This window comes from Aspergillus costaricaensis (genome assembly GCF_003184835.1).
Source record: "Aspergillus costaricaensis CBS 115574 unplaced genomic scaffold BO79scaffold_5, whole genome shotgun sequence".
Classification (NCBI taxonomy): Eukaryota; Fungi; Ascomycota; class Eurotiomycetes; order Eurotiales; family Aspergillaceae; genus Aspergillus; species Aspergillus costaricensis.
Genome location: NW_020291805.1, coordinates 1,070,888 through 1,092,748, shown reverse-complemented (window position 1 = coordinate 1,092,748; position 21,861 = coordinate 1,070,888). Strand labels below are relative to the sequence as shown.

At 51.4% G+C, this 21,861-nt stretch overlaps 7 protein-coding genes across 7 annotated transcripts; 2 read left to right on the top strand and 5 right to left on the bottom strand.

The window, feature by feature from the left end:
- The first annotated feature begins 3,523 nt into the window (after positions 1-3,523).
- BO79DRAFT_189379 (ubiquitin-binding TORC1 subunit KOG1) lies at positions 3,524-8,836 on the top strand. Its single transcript, XM_025680653.1, has 7 exons — positions 3,524-3,735; positions 3,853-4,370; positions 4,429-7,158; positions 7,234-7,484; positions 7,532-7,865; positions 7,916-8,253; positions 8,308-8,836. Exons 2-7 carry the CDS (start codon positions 3,936-3,938, stop codon positions 8,495-8,497), a joined length of 4,278 nt encoding a protein of 1,425 aa, XP_025543291.1. The 5' UTR covers positions 3,524-3,735; positions 3,853-3,935; the 3' UTR covers positions 8,498-8,836.
- A 367-nt stretch (positions 8,837-9,203) lies between these two features.
- On the bottom strand, positions 9,204-10,252 carry BO79DRAFT_189378 (EI24 domain-containing protein; the record flags this gene model as incomplete). The annotated part of the gene is made up of 3 exons (XM_025680652.1): positions 10,101-10,252; positions 9,401-9,984; positions 9,204-9,321 (listed from the first exon to the last, which is right to left on the bottom strand). The coding sequence occupies exons 1-3, from the start codon at positions 10,197-10,199 to the stop codon at positions 9,204-9,206; spliced, it is 801 nt and encodes a 266-aa protein (XP_025543290.1). The 5' UTR covers positions 10,200-10,252.
- A 283-nt stretch (positions 10,253-10,535) lies between these two features.
- Positions 10,536-11,687, bottom strand: BO79DRAFT_189374 (uncharacterized protein; the record flags this gene model as incomplete). The annotated part of the gene is made up of 1 exon (XM_025680651.1): positions 10,536-11,687. The coding sequence occupies one exon, from the start codon at positions 11,685-11,687 to the stop codon at positions 10,536-10,538; it is 1,152 nt and encodes a 383-aa protein (XP_025543289.1).
- A 435-nt stretch (positions 11,688-12,122) lies between these two features.
- BO79DRAFT_207526 (uncharacterized protein) lies at positions 12,123-13,061 on the bottom strand. The gene is made up of 2 exons (XM_025682187.1): positions 12,759-13,061; positions 12,123-12,692 (listed from the first exon to the last, which is right to left on the bottom strand). Exons 1-2 carry the CDS (start codon positions 12,820-12,822, stop codon positions 12,223-12,225), a joined length of 534 nt encoding a protein of 177 aa, XP_025543288.1. The 5' UTR covers positions 12,823-13,061; the 3' UTR covers positions 12,123-12,222.
- A 1,618-nt stretch (positions 13,062-14,679) lies between these two features.
- On the top strand, positions 14,680-17,372 carry BO79DRAFT_214624 (PA and RING finger domain protein; the record flags this gene model as incomplete). The annotated part of the gene is made up of 2 exons (XM_025683239.1): positions 14,680-16,958; positions 17,015-17,372. The coding sequence occupies 2 exons, from the start codon at positions 14,680-14,682 to the stop codon at positions 17,370-17,372; spliced, it is 2,637 nt and encodes an 878-aa protein (XP_025543287.1).
- A 447-nt stretch (positions 17,373-17,819) lies between these two features.
- On the bottom strand, positions 17,820-19,775 carry BO79DRAFT_167615 (leucine-rich repeat domain-containing protein). The gene is made up of 2 exons (XM_025679386.1): positions 18,962-19,775; positions 17,820-18,900 (listed from the first exon to the last, which is right to left on the bottom strand). The coding sequence occupies exons 1-2, from the start codon at positions 19,555-19,557 to the stop codon at positions 17,973-17,975; spliced, it is 1,524 nt and encodes a 507-aa protein (XP_025543286.1). The 5' UTR covers positions 19,558-19,775; the 3' UTR covers positions 17,820-17,972.
- A 410-nt stretch (positions 19,776-20,185) lies between these two features.
- On the bottom strand, positions 20,186-21,212 carry BO79DRAFT_207522 (uncharacterized protein). The gene has a single exon (XM_025682186.1). It carries the CDS (start codon positions 20,972-20,974, stop codon positions 20,555-20,557), a length of 420 nt encoding a protein of 139 aa, XP_025543285.1. The 5' UTR covers positions 20,975-21,212; the 3' UTR covers positions 20,186-20,554.
- Between the last annotated feature and the right edge of the window lie 649 nt (positions 21,213-21,861).

The window sequence follows — 21,861 nt, the reverse complement described above, 5'->3', positions numbered from 1 at the left end:
GGCGTTTCACACTTTCTGGCCAGCCAGCATTAGATAATTATCCACTGGGCTTTTGGCAGCAATTAGTCTTAGTTTAGGGGGGGGGGAGAAGGCAGAAGAAGAGCGAAAAGACGGATGGGGATGCGGACCTGCCAGGGCGACACCGCCTCATCGCCGTTCTCCAAGGCAGCTTCTTACTTGCTTACTTTTCCGTCTTGCGGGAAAGTTAATCTCATTTCCCTCCCTGTCAACACACCCCAAAGAAGAAAGAAGAAAAAGTAAATAAAGGTCAATCCATCCTCCCACGAGGCGTTTCCATTCCCCAGACAGTGGTGTTGGTACATCCACCCTCCCATACCTCAACTCTTTCTTAGTTACATTCCCACCTCCTCCCACCCTCCCCGAACCACCTTACAACCTCCCCCGTCCATTTCAAACCTCATTCTGCTACTGAAAGGCACAGACAGCTAGATACAATTAACTTGTGATTCTCAATCTCCTTGTCTTATGGGTGGATTTCCATCAAATCCCGATGAATCTTCTGTCAGGATCTTATTAATCTGGCTAACAACCAGAGTTCGGTCGATCGGCCTTCAGAATAAGCAATGCAATTCGCAACTGCCGACATGTGTCTGTCGTTGGTCCACTCAGCTTGTCGCTCCACATCGCACCCAGTTATCTGCTTATTCCTCGATGCATGAACGATAGAGGAGATGTGAAATGCAGGGGTGTCTACACAGACTCGGTCATCTTGAGGAGGGAAACAGGTATCCTCCATTGCGAGCCAGTAATTGCAATAATACAATGTGAGTGGATGTGGGTTGAGCCACTGGTCATGCAGGAACCACCGCGAGAGGTTGGTTGGTTCCCTTGTGGCTCCCGAGCCACATCATCGACACCCCGAACATTCCACCTGGCAAACAAAACTCATCGGCTGGGCAATGTACGGAGTACCGCCGAAGAAGTTTCTTAAATTATGATTAGTCCGACGATGATATCACATTGGCCACGATCTAAACATCCCTTGCTGATTCAGGGCTATCTTCGATGCAGGAACAAGACATACTTATTTCAAAGTACATTACGGACAGTAGCAACACCCACCTGTCTTGCGGGCGGCGCATTTTTGGAGAAGAATACCGCTCTACGCTATGGCCTGACCAGCCATCACAAAGCTTGCTAGTATCTCATGGCTCCATATACTCCATATACCTTTGGTCTCTGGGCCCAGACATCCGGCATCAGCCGGACATAGATGCCCCATTTAGCATCAGACAGAGGGCGGCTCCGTGTCCCAGACAAGCAGACATAAGGTCAGGTTAAAGACTGGAAGATGCGCGAGGGACATGGACTTTATTTAGTATGCAGATAGCAACGATTCCGTAGTCCCATCCCTTTGTTATGAGCAGCTCCCGACTAGAGCTGAAATCGTTGCAAAGCAAACAAACCGGGGTCATCATAGTCGGCATGGCACTGGCTACGTCACAGTGTGGCTATAGTAGCCAGCAGTTCGCAAAACGAGGTATATTTGTCTACAAAGCACTGCGACGATTCGGATAGGTGAGCTTCCGTTGGAGAAAAAGAAGCAAGCATCATGGTAAAAGTCGAATGTGTCGGTTTGATTGGCGACAGGCATTATTCAGGGATTATGAACCAGGTCGGTTCAAACTCCTCCACTTTCTAATTCTGGAGGGCAGTTGATCAACGGTAGACTACCTAGCGAAGCTGACTGGCTGGGGAAATACGGTGTAAAGTCCGGATGGGTTAGCGCTGGGGGAGGGCCAGGCTTACAGACTTACAGTTAGCTCCGCCCGTAGCGAGGCTCCTCTCATACAAAATAGCTCGGGACGCTGCCAGAAAACGAAAAACCACGAGATTGAGCAGGGCGGAACCAGGGGTTGAACCGTCCCAATTTCTAAGGGGGGTAAGGGAAAAGAGAACCACTAGGGACAAGCAGAGATCACATTGGTCCCGGCAAAAGGGGCTTGGTCCGCATTATCTGGCCCATCATTCCCACGACAGGCGAACTAATTTCTGGATTCCAGACAACGGTCGGTTCGATCGATATCTACATACCCTGTGTGGTTTAGTGGCTTTTTCCAGTAACCACTGGGACCATGGGAACCGCCAGAGATATGATTCTCAGGCCACTGGGCATGGGGCGCTGAATGGCTGGCCCCCCCTTTCAAACCTGCTATTTAGTAAGTCTCTAGTAAGGGACGCAGAAAGTACTGACTACTAGATAGTTACTAGCTAACTGGTACCTGTCAGTACTACGTAGCAGGATGCCACTACCCTTCCTGTCGTAATTTGCAATGCTCCCATCTCTCAATTGGTTTCTTTCAGGGCGGCAGTGGCGCATCGTGATCTGGGCGCTGACGGTTTTGTTTAGTGCTTTTTCAGATGTCCCGTGATGGTGTGCTGCCTTTCTTTTCCCCTTCATCTTTTGCAAGCCACTCAGAAGCCATCACCCGTATCGGGTACCCTAACTTCACCACCAATGAGGTTGGTTCATACCCATGGGTGAACATGACCCAGCCTGCAGGGCTTGCAGTAGCCCCGTTCTTACCACTTTAATTAGAGCGCATTTGGGGGTGCAAAGAAGGTCGGCTGAAATGAAGCTGCGTCCTTCCGAACATACCTAGTCGTTATTCAGAACTTCTCGGTCGGAAGGGTGCATCCAGTCTACCCTCTTACATAGTATTGGCATACCGACAGACATGGGCAGACTGTTTCACACAGAAGAGCGACTGAAACGAAACATGATCTGACGGCCCTCCGATCGCCGTTAAGCCTACCCGTCTTGGTCCCTTGTCTCTGTTCTCTCCCCCACGCCTCCTTACCACCACTGTAGCAGGGTCGTGAAAATATATTGCTACTGTGTACGAAGTATATACTAGTAGTGGGGGAAGACAAAAAGCGCAATTACTAACTAGTAGAGCATAGCACTTTTTCTCTTCGCCACTTTTTAGAATTCATTTCTGATGTCCGTGTATGTCTTGATGTATCCAGTTGTATCCTCAAGATTGTATTTGGGAAGAAGCATATGAATCACAACGTTTTGATAGAGTGTGAACCGTGTCAATGCCTCTCCTGAACTCCTAATTTAATTATAGCTTGGGTGGGTAGTGGATGGAGTAGTTAAAATGATACTGATCTAGTCCGATTTAGGTACGTATGAACACCGGAGTTCTTATCCATGCATAGAGCTGGGTACGCTTAGTCAAGCTGCTAAGGCATGTGACTTGTGAACTCTGTAGTGTAAGCTTCCAGGTACCAAGAACAATGAAGAATGAATGTGAAAATACATGGTTTTGAAGGGAAAGGAAAACACAAATATTTCCAATACCTCCTCCACCGTAAAAAGAAAACCAACCACCGCCTCGGTAGAAATATCGTCATCCATGGGAGCTGCCTAATCCAGTTAAGCGCAGGCGTTCTTGGATATGCTCCGGGGACAACGATGTTCCGTCCAGGCCATGCCAAGAGGATCCCGGCCAGAGCTCATGGTTCTCGCCGAACCAACATCATCAACCAAGTCCCCCCGCGTCTTTGGAAGGGAGTGTCAGCAGTTTCAACGTCCTGGGGAGACCGAATCGCCTGGTGTTTGAGTTCTTTTGGATTTCCTGAACGTGGCAGAGCTTCCTCGCCACAGGGCGTCCTCCCAACTGCTGGCTGCTGACTGCTGACCCTCCGGATTGGGTATGAGAATCGCCTGGTCCCCAGTGCATGCACTGTGACATGAGTATTGATAAGGTGAGAACATATTCACCCGCGCATCTGCCCTACAGTCGACGCCTGGGCAACGCCAACTCCCCGCATGTGAGATTCTCCATCAACCCTGACTATATGCTAACTTCTCCGCATGTTCAGGTCCCGGCCAGCTTCGTCCTCGTTACTTCACGCTACATGATGACCTTCGATGTATAACAGACCCTCATTGACCAGAATTCAGAATGGAGCCCACAATTCAACAGGCATCGCATCCCGAACCTCGGAAGAGTCATCACAAGTCTGTTCGAGTTGCTTTTGGTCCGGATCTAGAAACACACATTCCCCCGCGTGACAGATCCCCCGCTCCTGTTCCAGGACATCACCGATCATTTACTACCGTGGAGCACAAACAGACTCCCGTCATCACCCCCGAACGACCGACTAGCTCATCTGCAGGCGAGAACCCGCTGATCATCGAGAACAACGGCCGACTGACTTCGGATCGATCGTCGGATTCTGCAAGACCGATTGCGACCCTGAAGAGGGCCCGCAGCGACTATGGGCCCAGAGTGGGGCTTGATAAAGCCATTGCTGGGGATGAGGAAGAGGACATTGCCATGAGACATGGATGGCAGGAGGAGTATACTTCGAGCGAGTACCTGAAAGTCCTGCACTCGGTAAGCAGATGCAACGGATAGCTAAGGCTTACAATCCGGTCGGATCTGACTGCTCTAGAATTTCTATATGTATTTCACAGAGAAGCGCCACGAGACGAACGGCATCCCTAGGGATCCGGTCGGAAGCTGGCCCAGCCAAGACTGGCGCATGAAGGACCGCCTGAAAACCGTCTCCGCGGCGCTAGCCATCTGCCTGAATATTGGCGTCGACCCGCCCGATGTGGTCAAGACGAACCCGACAGCTAAGTTAGAATGCTGGGTCGATCCCACGTCTACTACCGGCGGTGGTCACAACAAGATCATGGAGCAGATCGGAAAGAAACTTCAGGAGCAATATGAGACACTTAGCTTAAGAACTAGGTACAAGCAATATCTTGACCCCTCTGTCGATGAGACGAAGAAGTTTTGCATCTCTCTGCGCCGTAACGCCAAGGACGAGCGGGTGCTGTTCCATTACAACGGCCATGGTGTACCTCTCCCTACTCAGTCGGGTGAGATTTGGGTCTTCAACAAGAATTACACTCAGTACATTCCGGTATCCCTCTACGACTTGCAGTCCTGGCTTGCAGGACCTAGCCTGTTTGTCTTCGACGTATCGCATGCAGGGAATATTGTGTCGAACTTTCACACCTTCGTTGAGAAACATGAGAAGGAGAACGCAGAGGCGAAGAAGCGGGATCCAAACGCCATCGTTCAAAACTACGGGGATTGTATCATCCTCGCAGCATGCCAGAAGACAGAGTCGCTCCCCACTAACCCCGATCTCCCAGCGGATATCTTCACTTGTTGCTTGACTACGCCTATCGAGATTGCCCTGCGTTTCTTCATTCTCCAAAATCCCCTGCAGACGAACATCTCGATTGACGAGTTCAGAGTGCCAGGCCGCTTACAGGATCGGAGAAGCCCACTTGGAGAGCTGAACTGGATCTTTACTGCGATCACGGACACTATCGCCTGGAACACATTGCCACGGGCGCTGTTCAAGAAGCTCTTCCGTCAAGATCTCATGGTCGCTGCTTTGTTTAGAAATTTCCTCCTCGCCGAGCGTATCATGCGAACATACAAGTGTCATCCTATTTCCTCTCCTGAGCTTCCAGAAACCCATCATCACCCGCTGTGGAAGAGCTGGGATTTGGCAGTTGAAATGGTCTTGTCACAATTACCGGCTCTCATTGACCACGAGGAGGGCCGCAGGCAATATGAGTATCAGCATTCGACATTCTTTGCCGAGCAGCTTACGGCATTTGAGGTTTACTTGTCGTCAGGTCCAACGGAAAAGAATCCCCCGGATCAGCTTCCGATTGTGCTACAGGTCCTTCTCAGTCAAGCGCATCGACTCAGGGCGCTGATATTGCTTAGCAAATTCCTGGATCTAGGACCTTGGGCTGTCCATCTGGCTCTGAGCATCGGGATATTCCCATATGTCGTAAAGCTCCTGCAGTCCGCCGCCCAAGAACTGAAGCCCGTGATGGTCTTCATCTGGGCAAGGATCATGGCCGTCGATCATACAGTCCAGAACGATTTGTTGAAGGACAACGGAATCCATTACTTCATTTCCATCCTCAACCCTTCCTCGCCAATTCCCGTGGGCAATGCTAGCGAACATCGAGCGATGTGTGCGTTCATTGTCTCGATATTTTGCAAGAATTACCCTCAAGGCCAGAACGTGTGCCTTTCTGCTGAGCTCTTTGACTCCTGCCTTAAGCACCTCATGGATGTTGAAAACCCCCTGTTGCGGCAATGGTCGTGTCTCTGTATCAGCATGTTGTGGTCTGACTTCCCTGAAGCCAAGTGGATGGGCATTCGTTGCGCTGCTCCTGCAAGGCTTTGCGAGCTTAATTTCGATCCGGTCCCCGAGGTCCGCGCTGCAATGCTCCATGCAGTAACGACTTTCTTGGGTATCCCTGATTTGACAGACCAGGTTGCCCAAATAGAAGAGTCTCTGGCTATGACGGTGCTACCTATGGCATCAGACGGCAGTGTCCTGGTGAGGAAAGAACTCCTGGTCTTCTTCTCAACGTTCGTGAGGCGCTACCAGAACAAGTTTCTGGTTGCTGCCTACGAGGAATTCCAGGACGAGAAGCAGAACCTCCTGTTGAAACTGGAACAAGATGGCACTCGGAGTCTTTCCTTAGAGGATGTGCCGAATATCTCAGCGAATGGCTCCGCGGATCCCAACCATAGGTCGCAGATATTGTCCCGGAATACGACTTTTGGTACTATTTGGAAACAACTACTAATCCTTTCTGTTGATCCTCATCCTGACATTGCCCAAGATGCGGCCATGGTGGTCGACTACATCCACATCTGTCTTCTTCAATCCCCTATGGCGACGCTAACCAACAAGGTTCGCAATGAGATTTTGGATCTCTCGAATCGTGTATCCCAGAAGTTTCAGGTCCGAGAAAGGCCAGAGTCAAAGAAGACGGCGCCACCGCCGACTCCTCCTTCCGCTGCACCGCCGAAACAAGAAGGTTACCTTTCACTAAGCCTAAAACGAACGGCGAGTGTCGCTGCATCGCTTAAGAATTTGGCGTTTGGCAGTTCATCCGCGGCCGATGCGCAGTCGCAGCAGACGTCAACAGCCCCAAAAAGCCGAGTTCCCATGACACCCAGAGGACGAGCCCCTCCCGAATGGACGCGGCCCCCAGAGGTCAACGACCAAGTCGCTCCCGCGACTGCGTATCACCAGGCCCCGACCCCTACTTCACGAGGCTTTGAACCCAGAGATCCCACTGCTGTCCCGACGATCCCCTTGATGAGCAGATTCCTAGATTGGTCCACAGAGGTAATCCCAGAACTCCTTGATGCAATAAGCGCGGAAAACCAGATTGAGTATGAGCAACTTCTTACCCTTCTTCAGTATTTCCGGGAACCCCAGATGAAACCCAATGAGCCCGACGAGCCCGGTAGTGCGGATTACAACGAACGCCTTTGGAGACGGAGTCGCAACGAAAAGATCATTTCGGAGACCCAACCCCTGAAGGGAGTAGCCGGCAGTAGCCGATGGGATAACTCATTGTCTCTCTTATCTAACAGCAGCCAGCCCTTGAAGATGTGCTTCCACCAGTTTGAGGATCATCTCGCAGTTGCGGACGACAGGGATACGATTGCGTATGTGCTTAGGATCAGCCGTGCTTTTCTCCGCTAACACCAAATAGGATATGGGACTGGCAGAGCCACAAACGTCTCAACCGCTTCTCTAATGGCAATCCAGCAGGGTCGAAAATCAACGAAGTGCGATATATTAATGAAGACGATCAAGCACTTTTGATGACGGGCTCCTCCGATGGCGTACTGAAAGTGTTTAGGAACTATGAGTCCGCCAAAAAGGTGGAGATCGTTACATCTTTCAGGGCACTACCGGAACTGATCCCCAGTAATCGGAATGCCGGCCTGGTCCTCGACTGGCAGCAGGGTCAGGGCAAAGCGTTGGTCGCAGGAGACGTCAAGGTCATTCGTGTGTGGAATGCAGCCACCGAAGTGTGCACTAACGTATGTTTCCACATATTGAGGATGGGAACACTCTTCTGACTATTGCATAGGATATTCCCGCAAGGTCCGGCTCGTGTATCACTTCTTTGACGTCGGATCAGGTTGCAGGAAATATCTTCGTGGCAGGATTTGGCGATGGCGCTGTTCGAGTGTTTGATCAGCGTCTCAAGCCGACAACCTCCATGGTTAAGGTCTGGCGCGAGCACAAGCAGTGGATTACCAACGTCCATATGCAACGCGGTGGATTGAGAGAACTGGTGTCTGGTAGCCGAAATGGCGAGATTCGACTATGGGATCTTCGAATGGACACGCCATTTTCAACATTTTCGGCGACCAAGGATACGCTTCGCACATTGAGCGTGCACGAACACGCCCCTGTGTTCATGGTGTACGTGGCTCTTGTCAAATATGGCTAAGCAGATTTGCTGACTTGTGTGAATAGGGGTACCAACCGACACGAAGTCAAGACGTTCAACATCAATGGTACATATCTATCCACCTTCGAGCCCTACTCGAGCTTCCTTCACCACAACCGATCTTCCCCGATTGCCAGCACGGCCTTCCACCCTCACCGCACCCTGCTGGCGTGTGCTGCCCTCAACGACAACCACATCAACCTCGTGAACTGCTAGTTCATCTTCCATCCTCCTTCATGGCCATTCCATCCCACCCTTATACCACTCGTAGCAAATTTCGGCGCCTGGAATTTCGTCCTTCCGGGCCATGTTCGATTCGAACTGTTTTCCTTCTGATCTTCAACCTAACACCTTTTAATGGCAATCATGAAGCATCACTTTCTGGCGTAGGTCGGCTAGCTTTCTGCGTTGGCGCTAGGAAATCCTTTTCGTTTCCGTTATCATCATATGGTTTTGCTTTTCTATTCTTCTTATTTTTCTTGTCTTCACACTTTGACCGTGTCGCTTGTATATGGATGGACATAGCTGTGCAGGCAGACCAAGGTTTAATTCGTCAGTTATACCCAGTGTTGGGAGAAGAATTGTTGTAATATTGTAGATATTATTGATCTCATTTGAACGTAGACGAATGGACAACTTGAAGTATGCTAGGTATGAACTTCAACAACTTAAGTACTAGCTGTAGCAAGAACCATACCGTGTATACGGTACATCACAGCAACCGAATATAAAACATAAACTTAGTACCATAACAACCGGCACCTGACCAATATGGAGTCACACTAAATGTACACTTAACTCCCCTTATACCACACATAGTACCATACAATAGTTACAACAACATAAAAATATCATACTAAACTTTTCACCTTCCACTCACCCCCCAAAAACACCCACATCCTATCCCCTTCACAATATGAACCTACTGCAACTCCCTCTCCCAATCCGCCGCCCACAACGCCGCCCCAACCGTATTCGTAAACGCAAACGCAATCGACACAAACGGGACCATTTCCAGCGCGAACGCCGCCATTCCGAACCTATACATACCCTAGTCGTCAGTCATCACATCTCCACCCTCCAAGGGAAGAAAGAAAGAAAAAAAGGAAATTAATATACCCAGTATACTTCCCCCTCCACCTCCCCACCCACCTACTCCTCTCCGCCTTCTTCCACCCCTTCAACCCAAACCACCGCTCATGCACCCCCTCACCGACCTTCTTCCCCTGCACATAAACATACACCAGCGTTCCCACCACAGGCACAAAGTTCAGCGGTAGCAACACCACACTCCTCACCAACATATTCCACATATTCGTTTGTCTTTCCGAGACTTCTTCTTTGCCCCCGAAGCGGGAGATAGCATCATCACCACCACCACTGCCTCTCTTTCCCGACTGCTCAAGTAGCTTCTCCTGCCCCATTTCCACGAGCGTGGCGTCAAACGTAGCAGTGATAGCGTCCGCGAGGAGGAACGACCGCGCGAGAAAGGTGGTTATGGTGGAGGATTCGCTGAGGACGAGTAATGCTGCGGAGAATGGAGCCAGTAAAGGTCCACTGGTTATGGACATGATGGCTGCTTGTGGGACGTAGGTGAAGAAGAACATGGCTGTTGTGACGCCTACGCCCAGAGTGAGGGTTTTGGAGGACCGTGAGAGGAGGGGTTGGCGGAGGGTGGGGCGGTTGAGGGTGTAGATTATTCCCTATTTATTCATTATGTTTAGTTTTTTCTGAATTGGGGGGAGGTAGTAATGGGGTGGTTTGTGTAGTAGGTAGGTATAGAGGATGGGGGTATGATGGGTGGCTGTGTGTGGCGCACCTTAATTGGGTAGAAATATGTCCCGGAGAGGACGACATCTTTGGCGATGGCCCGGATGTGGGTTGCTTCGTCGATGAGAGCTCCTGTTATTTTGTTCATGGTTGGTGTGAGGGTTTAATGTGGTTGGTGATAGTAAGGGTGCTTGTTCATGGGGGAGGTGTTGCGGAGGGAAACTTTTGGATGGCGGTGACGTCGTCGGGAGCTAGCTAGCTAGCTACTTACTGTATCCATTAAGTGGGGCTTACCCCATTGGGACATATTTAGTTCCGAGCGATAACTATACTTATGGTAAACATATTTATGATATTTTCGATTAGCTAGCTAGCCTCGCTCATCCACTTTATAATACATATTGTAGGCTATTTATCTCCTCAGATAGGACATGCTCGCACTGATGGTACATGAAATAAGCCACCTTAACATACACAAACAGGCTCAGTAGTCAAAGTAGCTGTGGTTGCCGTCCTGGCTGGGTGAACAGTAATAAGGATCCACGTTTCCCCAGTCAGCAAAGTTGCCAGCCTGCTTCTTTCGATCCTTGGCGACGTAGGAATAGAGATTGATGATTACATCACCTAGTAGCTGTGTCGTCTGTTTCTCGTTCTCACTAGCACAGTTCTCTGCGATTCCCTTCACTTGCTGGCGGAGTTTTTTGTGTCCTCGACCATCCTTGTGGAACCACGCTTCTGCTTCTCTAACGGGTCTGGTGAGTCCGGGAGGAGTTCTCAACATGCTGTCCTGAGCGGTGGAGTCATTGTCAAGGTGAGACACATTGTCTGTACTGGTAGACTTGGTCTCGGATACCTGACTCTCCTGTGGCGCATGAGTCTTGACTGGTTTGGTCTCCCCAGCGTTTTCATGGACCAGAAACTGCTCATTGTCGAGTTTGGGGCTTTCAGGCTTTTGCGCAACGTTCTTGAGCAGCGCGGTGACCTCTTCTTTGAACCTGCGCTGTTTCTCCTCCCTTTCCAGCTCAAGAGTACTCCCGCGCTCCAAATGAGTAACTGAATACTGAGCCCCAGGACCCGAGATCTCCAGGCCAGATGTAATCCGGGTTTCAGGACGCTTAAGACGGGATTGGACTCGCAGGGACTCGTATGGGGACTGGCTATAGGTTCGATCAAAGTTTGCTCCATAGAGGTCCAAGGAGGTATGCTCGGAGACAGATTCACGAAGAGGAGTACCCAGCGAGTAGGAGGACTCATAGGATCTGGTATAACTCAAAGGATTACGTTGAAAGTGGCCATCATCGCTGCTCTCCCATCCGTGCGATTCAAGACGCGAAGGCGTGAAGGACTCTGCGGGGATGCTCAAATGACGGTCTGCTTGATTTGCACGGTGCATGGCTGAGAGATGAGATAAGGCCTTTTGTTGGCTCATGGGACGTGGTTCTTTCGGTTCGCTGCTTGACGACATTTCTGATAGAAGCTTTCGGGTTTTGGCGCCTCTTTTCGAGCCTGTCTTGGTGCAGAGCTGAAACAAAGGTACTGGCTGAGAGGAGGCTAGATCCTGGTAGTTGTCAAATTCATGGTCTTCGTCTCGGTACGCGGTGGACGGTCTGGTGAAGAGTAGACGACGAGACGCCATGGTGAAGTTTCGCTGGTGAACGACGGTGCTAGACAGCTGAATAGGACAAGACGCTGAAAGAAACGAAGAAGCTAGTAAAAAAACGATGAGACGTCGGGGTCATGCCATGGAGATGCAGACGACGTGACGCACTTGCACATTGTGAGTTGCGAAGCGTACCTGCCCACTTCGGGAAGTGCTATCATTCACTTGTTTGAACTGTCCAGTTTGCTGGGTTTGCTGTGTTACGCCGCTGCCTCTGCCTTTGCCAAACCACCATGACTTCTGTCAAGACAACAACACATTCCATGCTGAAGGCCCCACAGGCACTGAAATGTAGTTGATGTCCATGGCTGCCCAACCACTCACAGAATGGCTACGACAAGCGTCGAAGCCAGATGTCAAGTAAATATATGCAAATCAACTCTCAGACTACGCAGTATCTTCGACGAAACCCGATTACTATTCCGCACATACTAAATTACCACATGTCCAACATACACATGTAATAGATAAGTCAACCTTTGCATGAGACTGATGATACTTGCAAGTGCCTCTACCATTGATTCCGCTGTGTACCACCAGGGCCCATCGAATGGTATCCCATCTTGCCAGAGTCTAGCCTGGTGGTAGGGCTGAACTCAGAAGATTCAGTGTCCTGGCTGTAGGTGTTGTAGCTGCTGCCTCCTGTACGACCACCGAAATCTTGCATCGCTCCACTGTCCATAGCCCGCGATTCATAGCCAGTTCCTGAGCCACCGTATCTCTCCGGTTCATGTCTATAATCTGCAGAGCCAGTACCAAAACCACCAGTATTACCATAGTCGTGTGTGCTAGACTGAGATCCGTAGCTGCCGCGGTAGTCCCCAGCGGTTCCCGAATCGTATGTGTCCGTCCTGCGCTCGTAGTCGCCAGAATTATAGTTGTCAGAGCTGGGCTGAGAGTTATAGGAACCATCGCCAGGCCCATATCTCTCTCCGCCGCCCGAGTTATAGTCATCGGTACTGGGCTTGTTATGACCCTTGCCTAAATCGGGTTCAAGTTAGCAGACGAGTAGAGGAAAATCATAGATAAGATCATAGGTATTCATACGGGAATTGGAATTGTTGTGATGGCCAGTCAAGGCATCTTTGACTTTGTGCATGAGATTCGACATCTTGATGAGTCCTGGGTAGAAAGGTGATAATCACTAAAGCTGCTTAAATATGTGAGCAATGCTCCGATACGGCATGTCTTGCGAGGTTAGCACACGTTCAAATAAAGTCCAAGACCATTGTGAACGTCTGGCGGGGTTGGAAGCCACCCAAGCTTGTCACGACAAAGGGCAAGACAATGAAATGGAACGAACACCTGCGGGGGATGACGTTTGTACCAGAAACTAAGCTAATGGGTGTGGGATGATGGAGGAAATGGAAAGCGAGTGTCAAGATGTCATCCACGTCATGCCATTGAGACAGCTTCATCCAGACCATGGGGTTGGCCGTGGCAGCACAAGCCACGGAACCCCGGATGGCACGCCACAAATGAACCCCACTTGTTTCCTTGCAGTCCCACAGGACCGAGAATTGCTGATGTTCTAGATTTCACGGAGAAGTGATGAAGACGACTGCTTCTTTTTTTTTCTGGAGCACGTGATCTATGGTTCGTGATGGAGCATGAAGTGGATGATGATCAGGTAAGCGACAGGAATGACACTTGTGAACTATAGTTTGTAGACAGGTAGACAGGTAGACCGTGTTAGCACTGTTTCTACAGAGTGGTTAGGTGGGGGTCCCTCATTGACTCGACATCTACAAATACAACATTCCTGGGTACATGAAACGGACCCCCTGCGTTGTCGATCGGTTTACTGTGTACCCATGAGAAAAAGCACTTAAGTCGAAGTCGACAGTGAATATTGCGCAGGTGTGGGGAATGACGGGAAGGCAGTTTTCATTGATCTGCGGGGGGGGGAAGAATAGAACACTGTGGATTTAAATTAAATTGAGGAAGTAGTATTCAGTATTGTATGGTAAATGGGAGGAGGGTGTGACACAACTAAAAGACGCTGCCATGCGCCACACCATATAGAAATACAATAAATTATTATAATAATAATAAAAAGGTCTCGTGAAAGGGAAAGAGTCACGAATCATAGACTATCTAATTTTTTTAAGTCAAATTTTAAAATGGAAGAACTGCTGATGGAATTGGGCAGCCCAGCCCAAAATGCACGGGCGCAGGGTCTGTGACGTAGTACTCTGTAGTACGAGATAACTAGTAGATAGTAGGGGTGAAAAGGTATGGCGGTTGCCTGACAAAACCTGAGGAAGCCACTAACTAGTTAATCAATTAGTTAAGGGAACTCCCCTCCCTCAGGCAGGGAATCAATCCCGTGACTGACTTGCCCCCCAAGCCAGAACTGTCTGACAGAGAAACTACTAACTAACTAACTAATACCTACTACTTACCTGAGGGAGAGACACGGAGGGGACAGAGAAAAAAAGAGGCTGTGCTTGCGTGTCCGGCGACTCGCTCACAAGTTGTTGATCATTCTTTTTGCCTTTCTTCCTCCTCCACATCGTCCCATCCATCCCATTCCACCATCCCCATCCCCATCCCCATTTCCATCCCCTTCTCCCTACTTACAATCCTACTACTACCGTCCATGTCCCTATTCCTCTTCTCTCCCCGTCATCCTTGTCTGGTTGGCTTCTAAAGTACCAGCCCGTCATTGCTTGACCACGACGACTTCCTAACTACTACTACTACTACTACTACTACTTACTTACTCACTCTCCTTATCATCTTGTTCCTTCGCGCCTACCCTCCTTCTCCCTTCCCGTGCGCTCTCGATGAGTGTCCGTTCTGTTGCGCTTCATCGACCGTCTGATTGGTCCTAAGAACATCGCCTTCCTGCACGAAACCCGCTGGCCCTGAGCGTTGATCTTCCTGGGCTTCTTTCCTTTCCCGCCCACCCCCTCGGCCAAGCAATATCTGTTCTATTGCATATTCCAGCAACACCCTCTCAACTATGCGACCACCACGTTTGATCGCTGTCGTCTTCTGCCTCATCTTCCTCCCCATCATCCTCACCTTCTTTTCTGCTTTAACCTCCTCGCCTAGGGTGTCCACCCCCGATTCACTCGCTGGTCGAGCGACGGGTCTACACGCCCTCTTCTCCTTCAACATCCCCTCATCCCTGTTCCCGCCGTCCGCCATCATCAGCCTTACCGATGACAACTCCACCTTTTTCCTGGCCCGACCTGCTGCGTTTGGCCCTCTGCTGCCGGACAAGGGACTTAGCGGGCAACTCTGGATCGGTAGTGGCTTTGGGGAACGAACAACCGCTGGGGCGGAAGGGGAGCTAGGATGCTCCGATATCCCGGGTTGGGGTGAGGGAGATGGTCCGAAGTCAGGCGGAGGTGCAGATACTACAACTGGGAAGTCGGCGTCTACTCCTGGAAACGAGCCGACCGTGCCACAAAGCCATCGCCAAGCGATTCCCCAGCCGGATATCGACCTGCAGCATGACTCTGGTACCAAAGTGGCACCCCCGTTCACAAATGACGGCACGGATGATCATCTCCACCACCCGCTGCCCGAGTCAGAAGTGTCGGACTCAGGCGCCATGGACAAGCACGGGGAGCCCTCTTCGAACCGACAAGCTGCCCATGCTGACATCCAGTCTTTGCAAGAAAGCGCCGAGATCGATGGCAAAGTCGTTCTTCTGAGTAGGGGCGGCTGTGGCTTCTTGGAGAAGGTCAAGTGGGTCCAGCGGCGTGGAGGAATTGCTTTGATTGTGGGGGATGACACCCGAGGAGGCAGCCTCGTCACGATGTATGCACGGGGTGATACATCCAACGTGACGATCCCCGCCCTCTTCACATCTCATACTACGGCACATCTGCTGTCATCCTTAGTCCCCCCGCAAGGGGAGGACTCGGCCGCAGACGATGGATCGGGAACTCACACTAAAACCTCCACTCACGGCAGTGCCGGGAAACAACGCATGGACGCCACGGCGACTACCTCTGCCACTGCGTCGCCAACATCAAGTCACAAAGCAGTAGTTCATGACAGTGCGGTTCCTCCAAAGCAGAAACCTGGGCTCTTCCACGCTCTTTTGTCATTGTTCGGTCTCAGCAATCATGGTGGACCCGTCTGGTATCCACCAGAGGACAGCCGTCGCCCGCCAAGCAGCGGAAACATCAATTGGATTCTATTAGATCGCTGGGACGAACAGGAGCCATCACAGGACGAGACCGAGCGAAGGACCTCCCGAACGAAAACCGATGGTGTTGCCGAAGACCTCAAAAAGTCAGGTACCTCGTCGAGCAGTACAGACGGTGATGGATTCGTCATTGGAGTGCAGGACTGGAGAGATCCGGACCTAGTAGTTCCGAAGGGCAGCATCCTTCCATCTCCTACCAGTACAACCGACGCCGCCGGGAATAAGGTGCATACTGGCGTCAAGGGCTCGCACCCCACTCCCGCGACCTTGAAGGGTGGCAGCATCACTCCTGGAAGTGGCGAGTATCGCACAGTCGAGAAGTCTAGCATTGAAAAAGAGTCGAAGATGGAGTACTCCGGCCACAAGTCTGTGTATGATGATGTGAAACCAGGATCCTCTTCCCAGCGCAACGGTTGGTTTGCCAGGCATTTCTTCTGGGCAGCGGACAAGCCAGCCCCGAGCCCAAGTTCTAGCGCCCATGGGCAAATCACTTCCGTAGACCAGAAGCTGCATGATGCGACAAATCAGAACAGCCAAGGTGTGAATGCGGCTGAACACGACGGCTTGTGGGTCACTCTCACGCCCACAAGCATGTCGACCAGTCCTTTCTTCGATACCCTCCTCGTTTTGGTTGTCAGCCCGTTGCTCACACTGACTGTTGTCTACGTTCTGTTGTTGCTGCGGTCTCGTATCCGGCGCAGACGGTGGCGCGCTCCAAAGTCCCTCGTTGATCGCCTCCCAGTGCGAACTTATCACACTATTGCGAGGTCCACCTCTTCCTCGGAAACAAGCTCGCCACGATCTGTTAGCCCTGGTCCAGTGTCGCCAACCTCGCCATTGTTGGGTGCGAAGAGCCGCTCAGGAGCCCAGCTGTCTCGGTCGCAGCGAGAGTCACATGTCTCGAATGCGAGTGCATCCAGAATGTCGTCATCAAGGAAGGGCAAATCGGGATCCACTCTGTGGCGCCGGAAATACACCGGCCGGCAAGTGGAATGCGTTGTGTGCCTGGAGGAATATGTGGATGGGCAGAGCAGGGTGATGAGTTTGCCCTGCGGCCACGAGTTCCACGCGGAGTGCATGTGAGTAACGATCCTTGAGTCCGTTGTCAATCATGCTCGTACTAACGATCTTGCAGCACGCCTTGGCTGACAACCCGCCGGCGAACTTGTCCCATCTGTAAAGGCGACGTGGTTCGGTCAATGTCGCAGAACAAAGCGGCGGAGGCTCACGAGTCGGCAGAGCCGATGAACGAGGAAGAATACCACCCTGACGCAGATTCTCAGCATAGTTCATCCTCAGCGCCGGTGCCGATTAGCGGAGTGAGCGAAGACGAGACCTCCGATCTCGAGCGGCATGCTGGCTCTGAAGCAGGCCTTCTCGAGGGACAAGCATCCTCTGCACCACCGAGTTGGAGGAACTTTGCCGCACTGAGCTACTCTGCTCTTAGTGGCGATACGATCTGGCATCAGGCGCAGACGGACGGCAGCCGGTGAACTGCGTTGTCTTGCTTTATATTATTAACTGCCCCTGGTTTCATTGGATGTATGTGTTAGTGGAGGTGGGGGTATTCTGTCTTTGCAGCGTTTCCTTTTGTGAGCAGCATTAGCGATGTTTTTGACACCGTCCTTGCTTGGTTGGCGTTTGATGGATTTTATGGAATTCGTAGCGACATTGGCAGGAACAGGTTCAGTTTCAGTTCTGCACTCGCTTGTAATAATACTAGACCATAAGTCAGTGGGATTGACTATTTCCCATCGATGCTTAGGACGTATGAATTTGCCTTGGACATGAGTTGCAAGTATCTTAGAGACAAACTGCACCTTTCATAGAAGCAGACCCCATGGCTGTCATACTCTAAAGCTGCGTTCATGTGACACTACGGTGTTTCAACACCACTTATGCTGTCCAAGTAGATGACATCCTTCCTAACAATACACATTCCCCATATTCCTAACAAACAAAACCATACTACCACTATAAACTTACACCCCTAACAAAAACATAATCATATACATACACATACATACACTCCAGTCCAAACTATACAATTCCCCTCCCCCTCCTTTCTTAATCTAATTAAATCTTTTTCTCAGCTATTGAACCAAATCAGGCACACACCCCCAACTACACCCAACCCTCCTAAACGGCAACGGCCTCAACACCTCCCCGGACGCCCTCGGCCCCTTCAACCCATTCTCATACGTACTCACATCCCACCACTCGATCCACTCCGTCCGCGCGAGGACGAATCCCCGATGACACGAGGAGCAGTTCCGCCCTCCTGCGCTACGAACTTCCTTTGCTTGTCGGAGTAAGCGGGTCATTAGGGCTGGGAAATTGTCCATTTCTTCGTCCGTGATTAGGTCGGGGTAGGTTGAGCGGGTGAATGATAGGAGGGAGATTTCGCGGAGGGAGGGTACGCGGGAGATTTTGGTTGTTGTTGTTGTTTGGTGGTTGGTGGGGGTTTGTTCAGTACTAGGGACTGGGATGCCTTCGGCGTTGTAGTATGTGACTGGGCCGGTGGCGATGTGGATAGGTGCCCATGCTTCCTCGGGTGGTGGGCCGTCGTAGGTGATTGATTTCAGGCAGGGTTCTTGGGTTTCTTCGTCGCTGGGGACGTGCCATTTGGCGATGGGCTGGTCTTCGAGTTGGAGGAGGGGGTTAGGGCGGACGGTGAGGTGTTTGAGGTCGCCTTTGCGGATCAGGAAGAGGAGTTCCCAGGGGAGGGTGGGGAGACGGTTCACGGAGAGGTTGAGTTCCTGGAGGAGAGTGAGGCGGCGGATGGCCGCGGGGATGGAGGTGAGTTTGTTGTAGCGGAGACTGAGGACGCGGAGGGAGTCGAGGTCGAAGATTTGACCGGGGACTTGGGTGAGGGCGTTGCCGGCGAGGAAGAGGCGGAGGAAGGGTTGCAGGGAGGTGTAGACGTCTTCGCTGATGGGGGGCTCTTTGATGGTGGGGAGCTTGGTGAGGTGTTGGAGGGGGTGGAGGAGGTTAGGGGGGATGATGCGGAGGGTGAGGCCACTATTGGTATGGGTTAGATGTTGGTTCTGGATGATAGAGGTGGACGTGTAGGGGAATATACCTCAAGTCGACGCTATCTTCTCCCCTCTCGAGACAATCGTTCACAATCCCCCGTGCGACTTGATGCTCGCGCGGTTCTTCTTCGACTTTCCTGAATCCTTGTTGTTGAGTCTGGTTCTGCGGCATCACCGTCTTTGAACCTCCATTCGCATGCGAATTTAACCAATCCTCTCCCAAATCTGCATCAGAAGGCAAGAACCCCGACCCCGGACCCGAATCATAATCATCACTCCCCATCCACACACCACTATCCACCAACCGCTTCTCCTTGAAATCCGCCCGCTTGCGCTTCGCGTCCTTGTCCTTCACCATCTCTCCCCACCATGTGCCGCGGTACCGGCGCTTCCGACTAACAGGCGCATTATTGTAGTTCTCTAGACCCGAGGCGGGGATGTCGTCGCTGGAGAAGAGTGCCGGGTCACTGGAGGGTTGACTGGAGCGGTCGTCAATGAAGCGCGAGGGGAGGCGGTGATGGTGAGCATGGCGAGTCGCGTGACGGGCGTTATTGTTGTTATTGTTGTTATTGCTATTGTTGTTGTTGGAGGGGTCGCGATGGCGGATGCGCGGTGGTGGGGGGAGGGGGATTTCGTGGTCCATATTTTATTATTTGCCACTGCTGTGCAATAATGTGATGTAGTGGCATGTATTTCTTGTTTGGAATATCTCGTGTGACGCGATGCGATGCGATGCGATGCAAAGGAAGTAAGGAGGGGAATGAATGAATGAATGAATGGTATTGATGCGCTCAGTGGCTTTGGGCTGGATCACCTCACTCGGATCATGACGTCCGGTGTGGAATGTCGATCGATCGTCGGATGGGATGGATGGAAGAGTTCCGGAAGAATGGGGAAAGTCGAGGTCCAGAGAGAATGCTGGATTCTGATTGATGTTGGGTGCTGAGACTAGAGTTGTTTACGAGACGCGTCGCGGTGGAGCGGGGCGGTCGGTATCCGCTTGATAACTTGACGGTGAACTGATTGATTGATTGATTGATTGATATTGATTGATAGCTACCCGGGAGGCCCGGATCTGCTCGGTTTAATTCTTTTGCTCTTCATGCAATCTCATTCATTTATTGTATGTAGATCCTTCTCTCGTTGAATCCTTAATCTAGATCAATGTTGAGAAGTCTTGAAAGCGGAAAAAAACTGATACAATTACAGTACTCATCAGGTGTAAATATTATTGATTATCTACATACTACCAGCATAAGGCACATCGGTTCACGCAATTGATTGGGTCGACCCTATACAAACACTATGCACAGCTTCCATCACGGCCGAACCCCGAAGCGAAGTCAAAAAGTAAAAAAAAGGTAGAAATAAAGTCCATCCCAACTGCGGTATTCCACCAGCAGTCAAGCCATCAACTCGTCAAATCCGAAACATCATAAGGGGTATAATCAAGAAAGTATCCGTAGTAGATAGGCCCATTGTTCCGAGCATAGTCGATCACAATGTCCCGTGGAGAATCAATATAGGCGATCGAAGCAGAGAATAAAAATGTTTGATAAATCGAGTCATGGTCGAAACCATTCCTCTCAAGGTTCCAGCGCGTGAAGAGTATGCGACAAAGCCGGCAGCGCTGAATTGCCTTAGAGCGCGCCCAGGATCAGAGCCATAGATCCCGCAACCAGCATAGCAGGCATCTTGGCGACCATGCCGTCGGCTCCAGAAGTACCCACGGCAGGGGAAGTAGCAGCAGCAACCGAGGTGCCGGCGGGGGTGCTGGAAGTCACGGTGACGGAGGCGAACGAAGAGGCAGGCGCAGAGGAGCTGGCGGCGGCAGAGCTGCTGGCGACCCGGCTGCTCGAGACGGCGTGGCTGCTCGGAGTGACGAACACCGAGGAAGTCGAAGGTGCCACGCTGCTAGGAGAGGTCACGGTGTCGACGTGGACCAGCGTCGCGGTGACATAGTTGGTCACCGTCGAGGTACTGGTGGTGTCGGTTTCCGCAGCGACAAGCTGGGAGGCCATCAGGCACAGGACAGAGGAGGCGAGAGTGCTGAACTTCATTGCGATGAGTTGCCGGTAATTCCGATTTGTTCAATTGAAAGATTTTCGGGCTGTGGATATGTACGTTGTCGCAAAAAGGCTCTGACAGAGACTGCGCGAGTAGATCAAACGAGTGACGAAGAAGACGCAAAAGAGTGAGCGTCGAGAAGAGCAAAAGCTAGCGAGGGTAAAGAACGTGGGGAGCGCTGCTCGAGTCAAAGGGTTGTGAAACGATGCGATGTCTGAAGACGCGCCGAAGGGGGAAAAAGGAGGACGAGGGGGGGTGGACTAAATATGAGCCCCAGAGTGCCAGAGGGTCCGTTTGGACCCAACCAGTCAAACTCGAACCCTCACGAGCGCTGCCCCGGAAAAACTGCTTGACGAGTCGCAAGGGGCACGTCTCGCCTGCCTATTGGCCTGGGGCCCATTGAGAATGTGACGGGGGGCATTGTTCACGTCGACACGCCGTCAGTCGGTAAACAAATCACCCGGCCACGTTACTCGCCAGCACATCCATTGTTGCGCTGGCGGCGCCTGGCTGAGGCCCGGTCGGTGTGTGCCTGACTCCTTTTCAAGCGACGATCGCCAGTGTGCGGTGCTTGGCCGAGGATACGGTCTGCTCTAGTGAACTCACTAACCGCAGCGGCGTGAGGAGCAGCACACTGGATTGGCTTCGGTTCCTGAATTCTAGTGGTGGTCAGCTGGAGTCGCCTGAAGATTTCTTCCTCCACAACCGTTCGGCTGTGGCTCTTGGGAGCCGTGGTTGCCATGCCTTTGTGTCTCTTCATTTCACACACTCACCACGCTTCCGTTCCTCCTCACTGCCCCCTGGCTTGGAGATTCTAGTTTTGAGACCATCTGAAACTTGAGTGATTCGGAATTTAGCGGTCGATAGTCTGTGTTGGTAT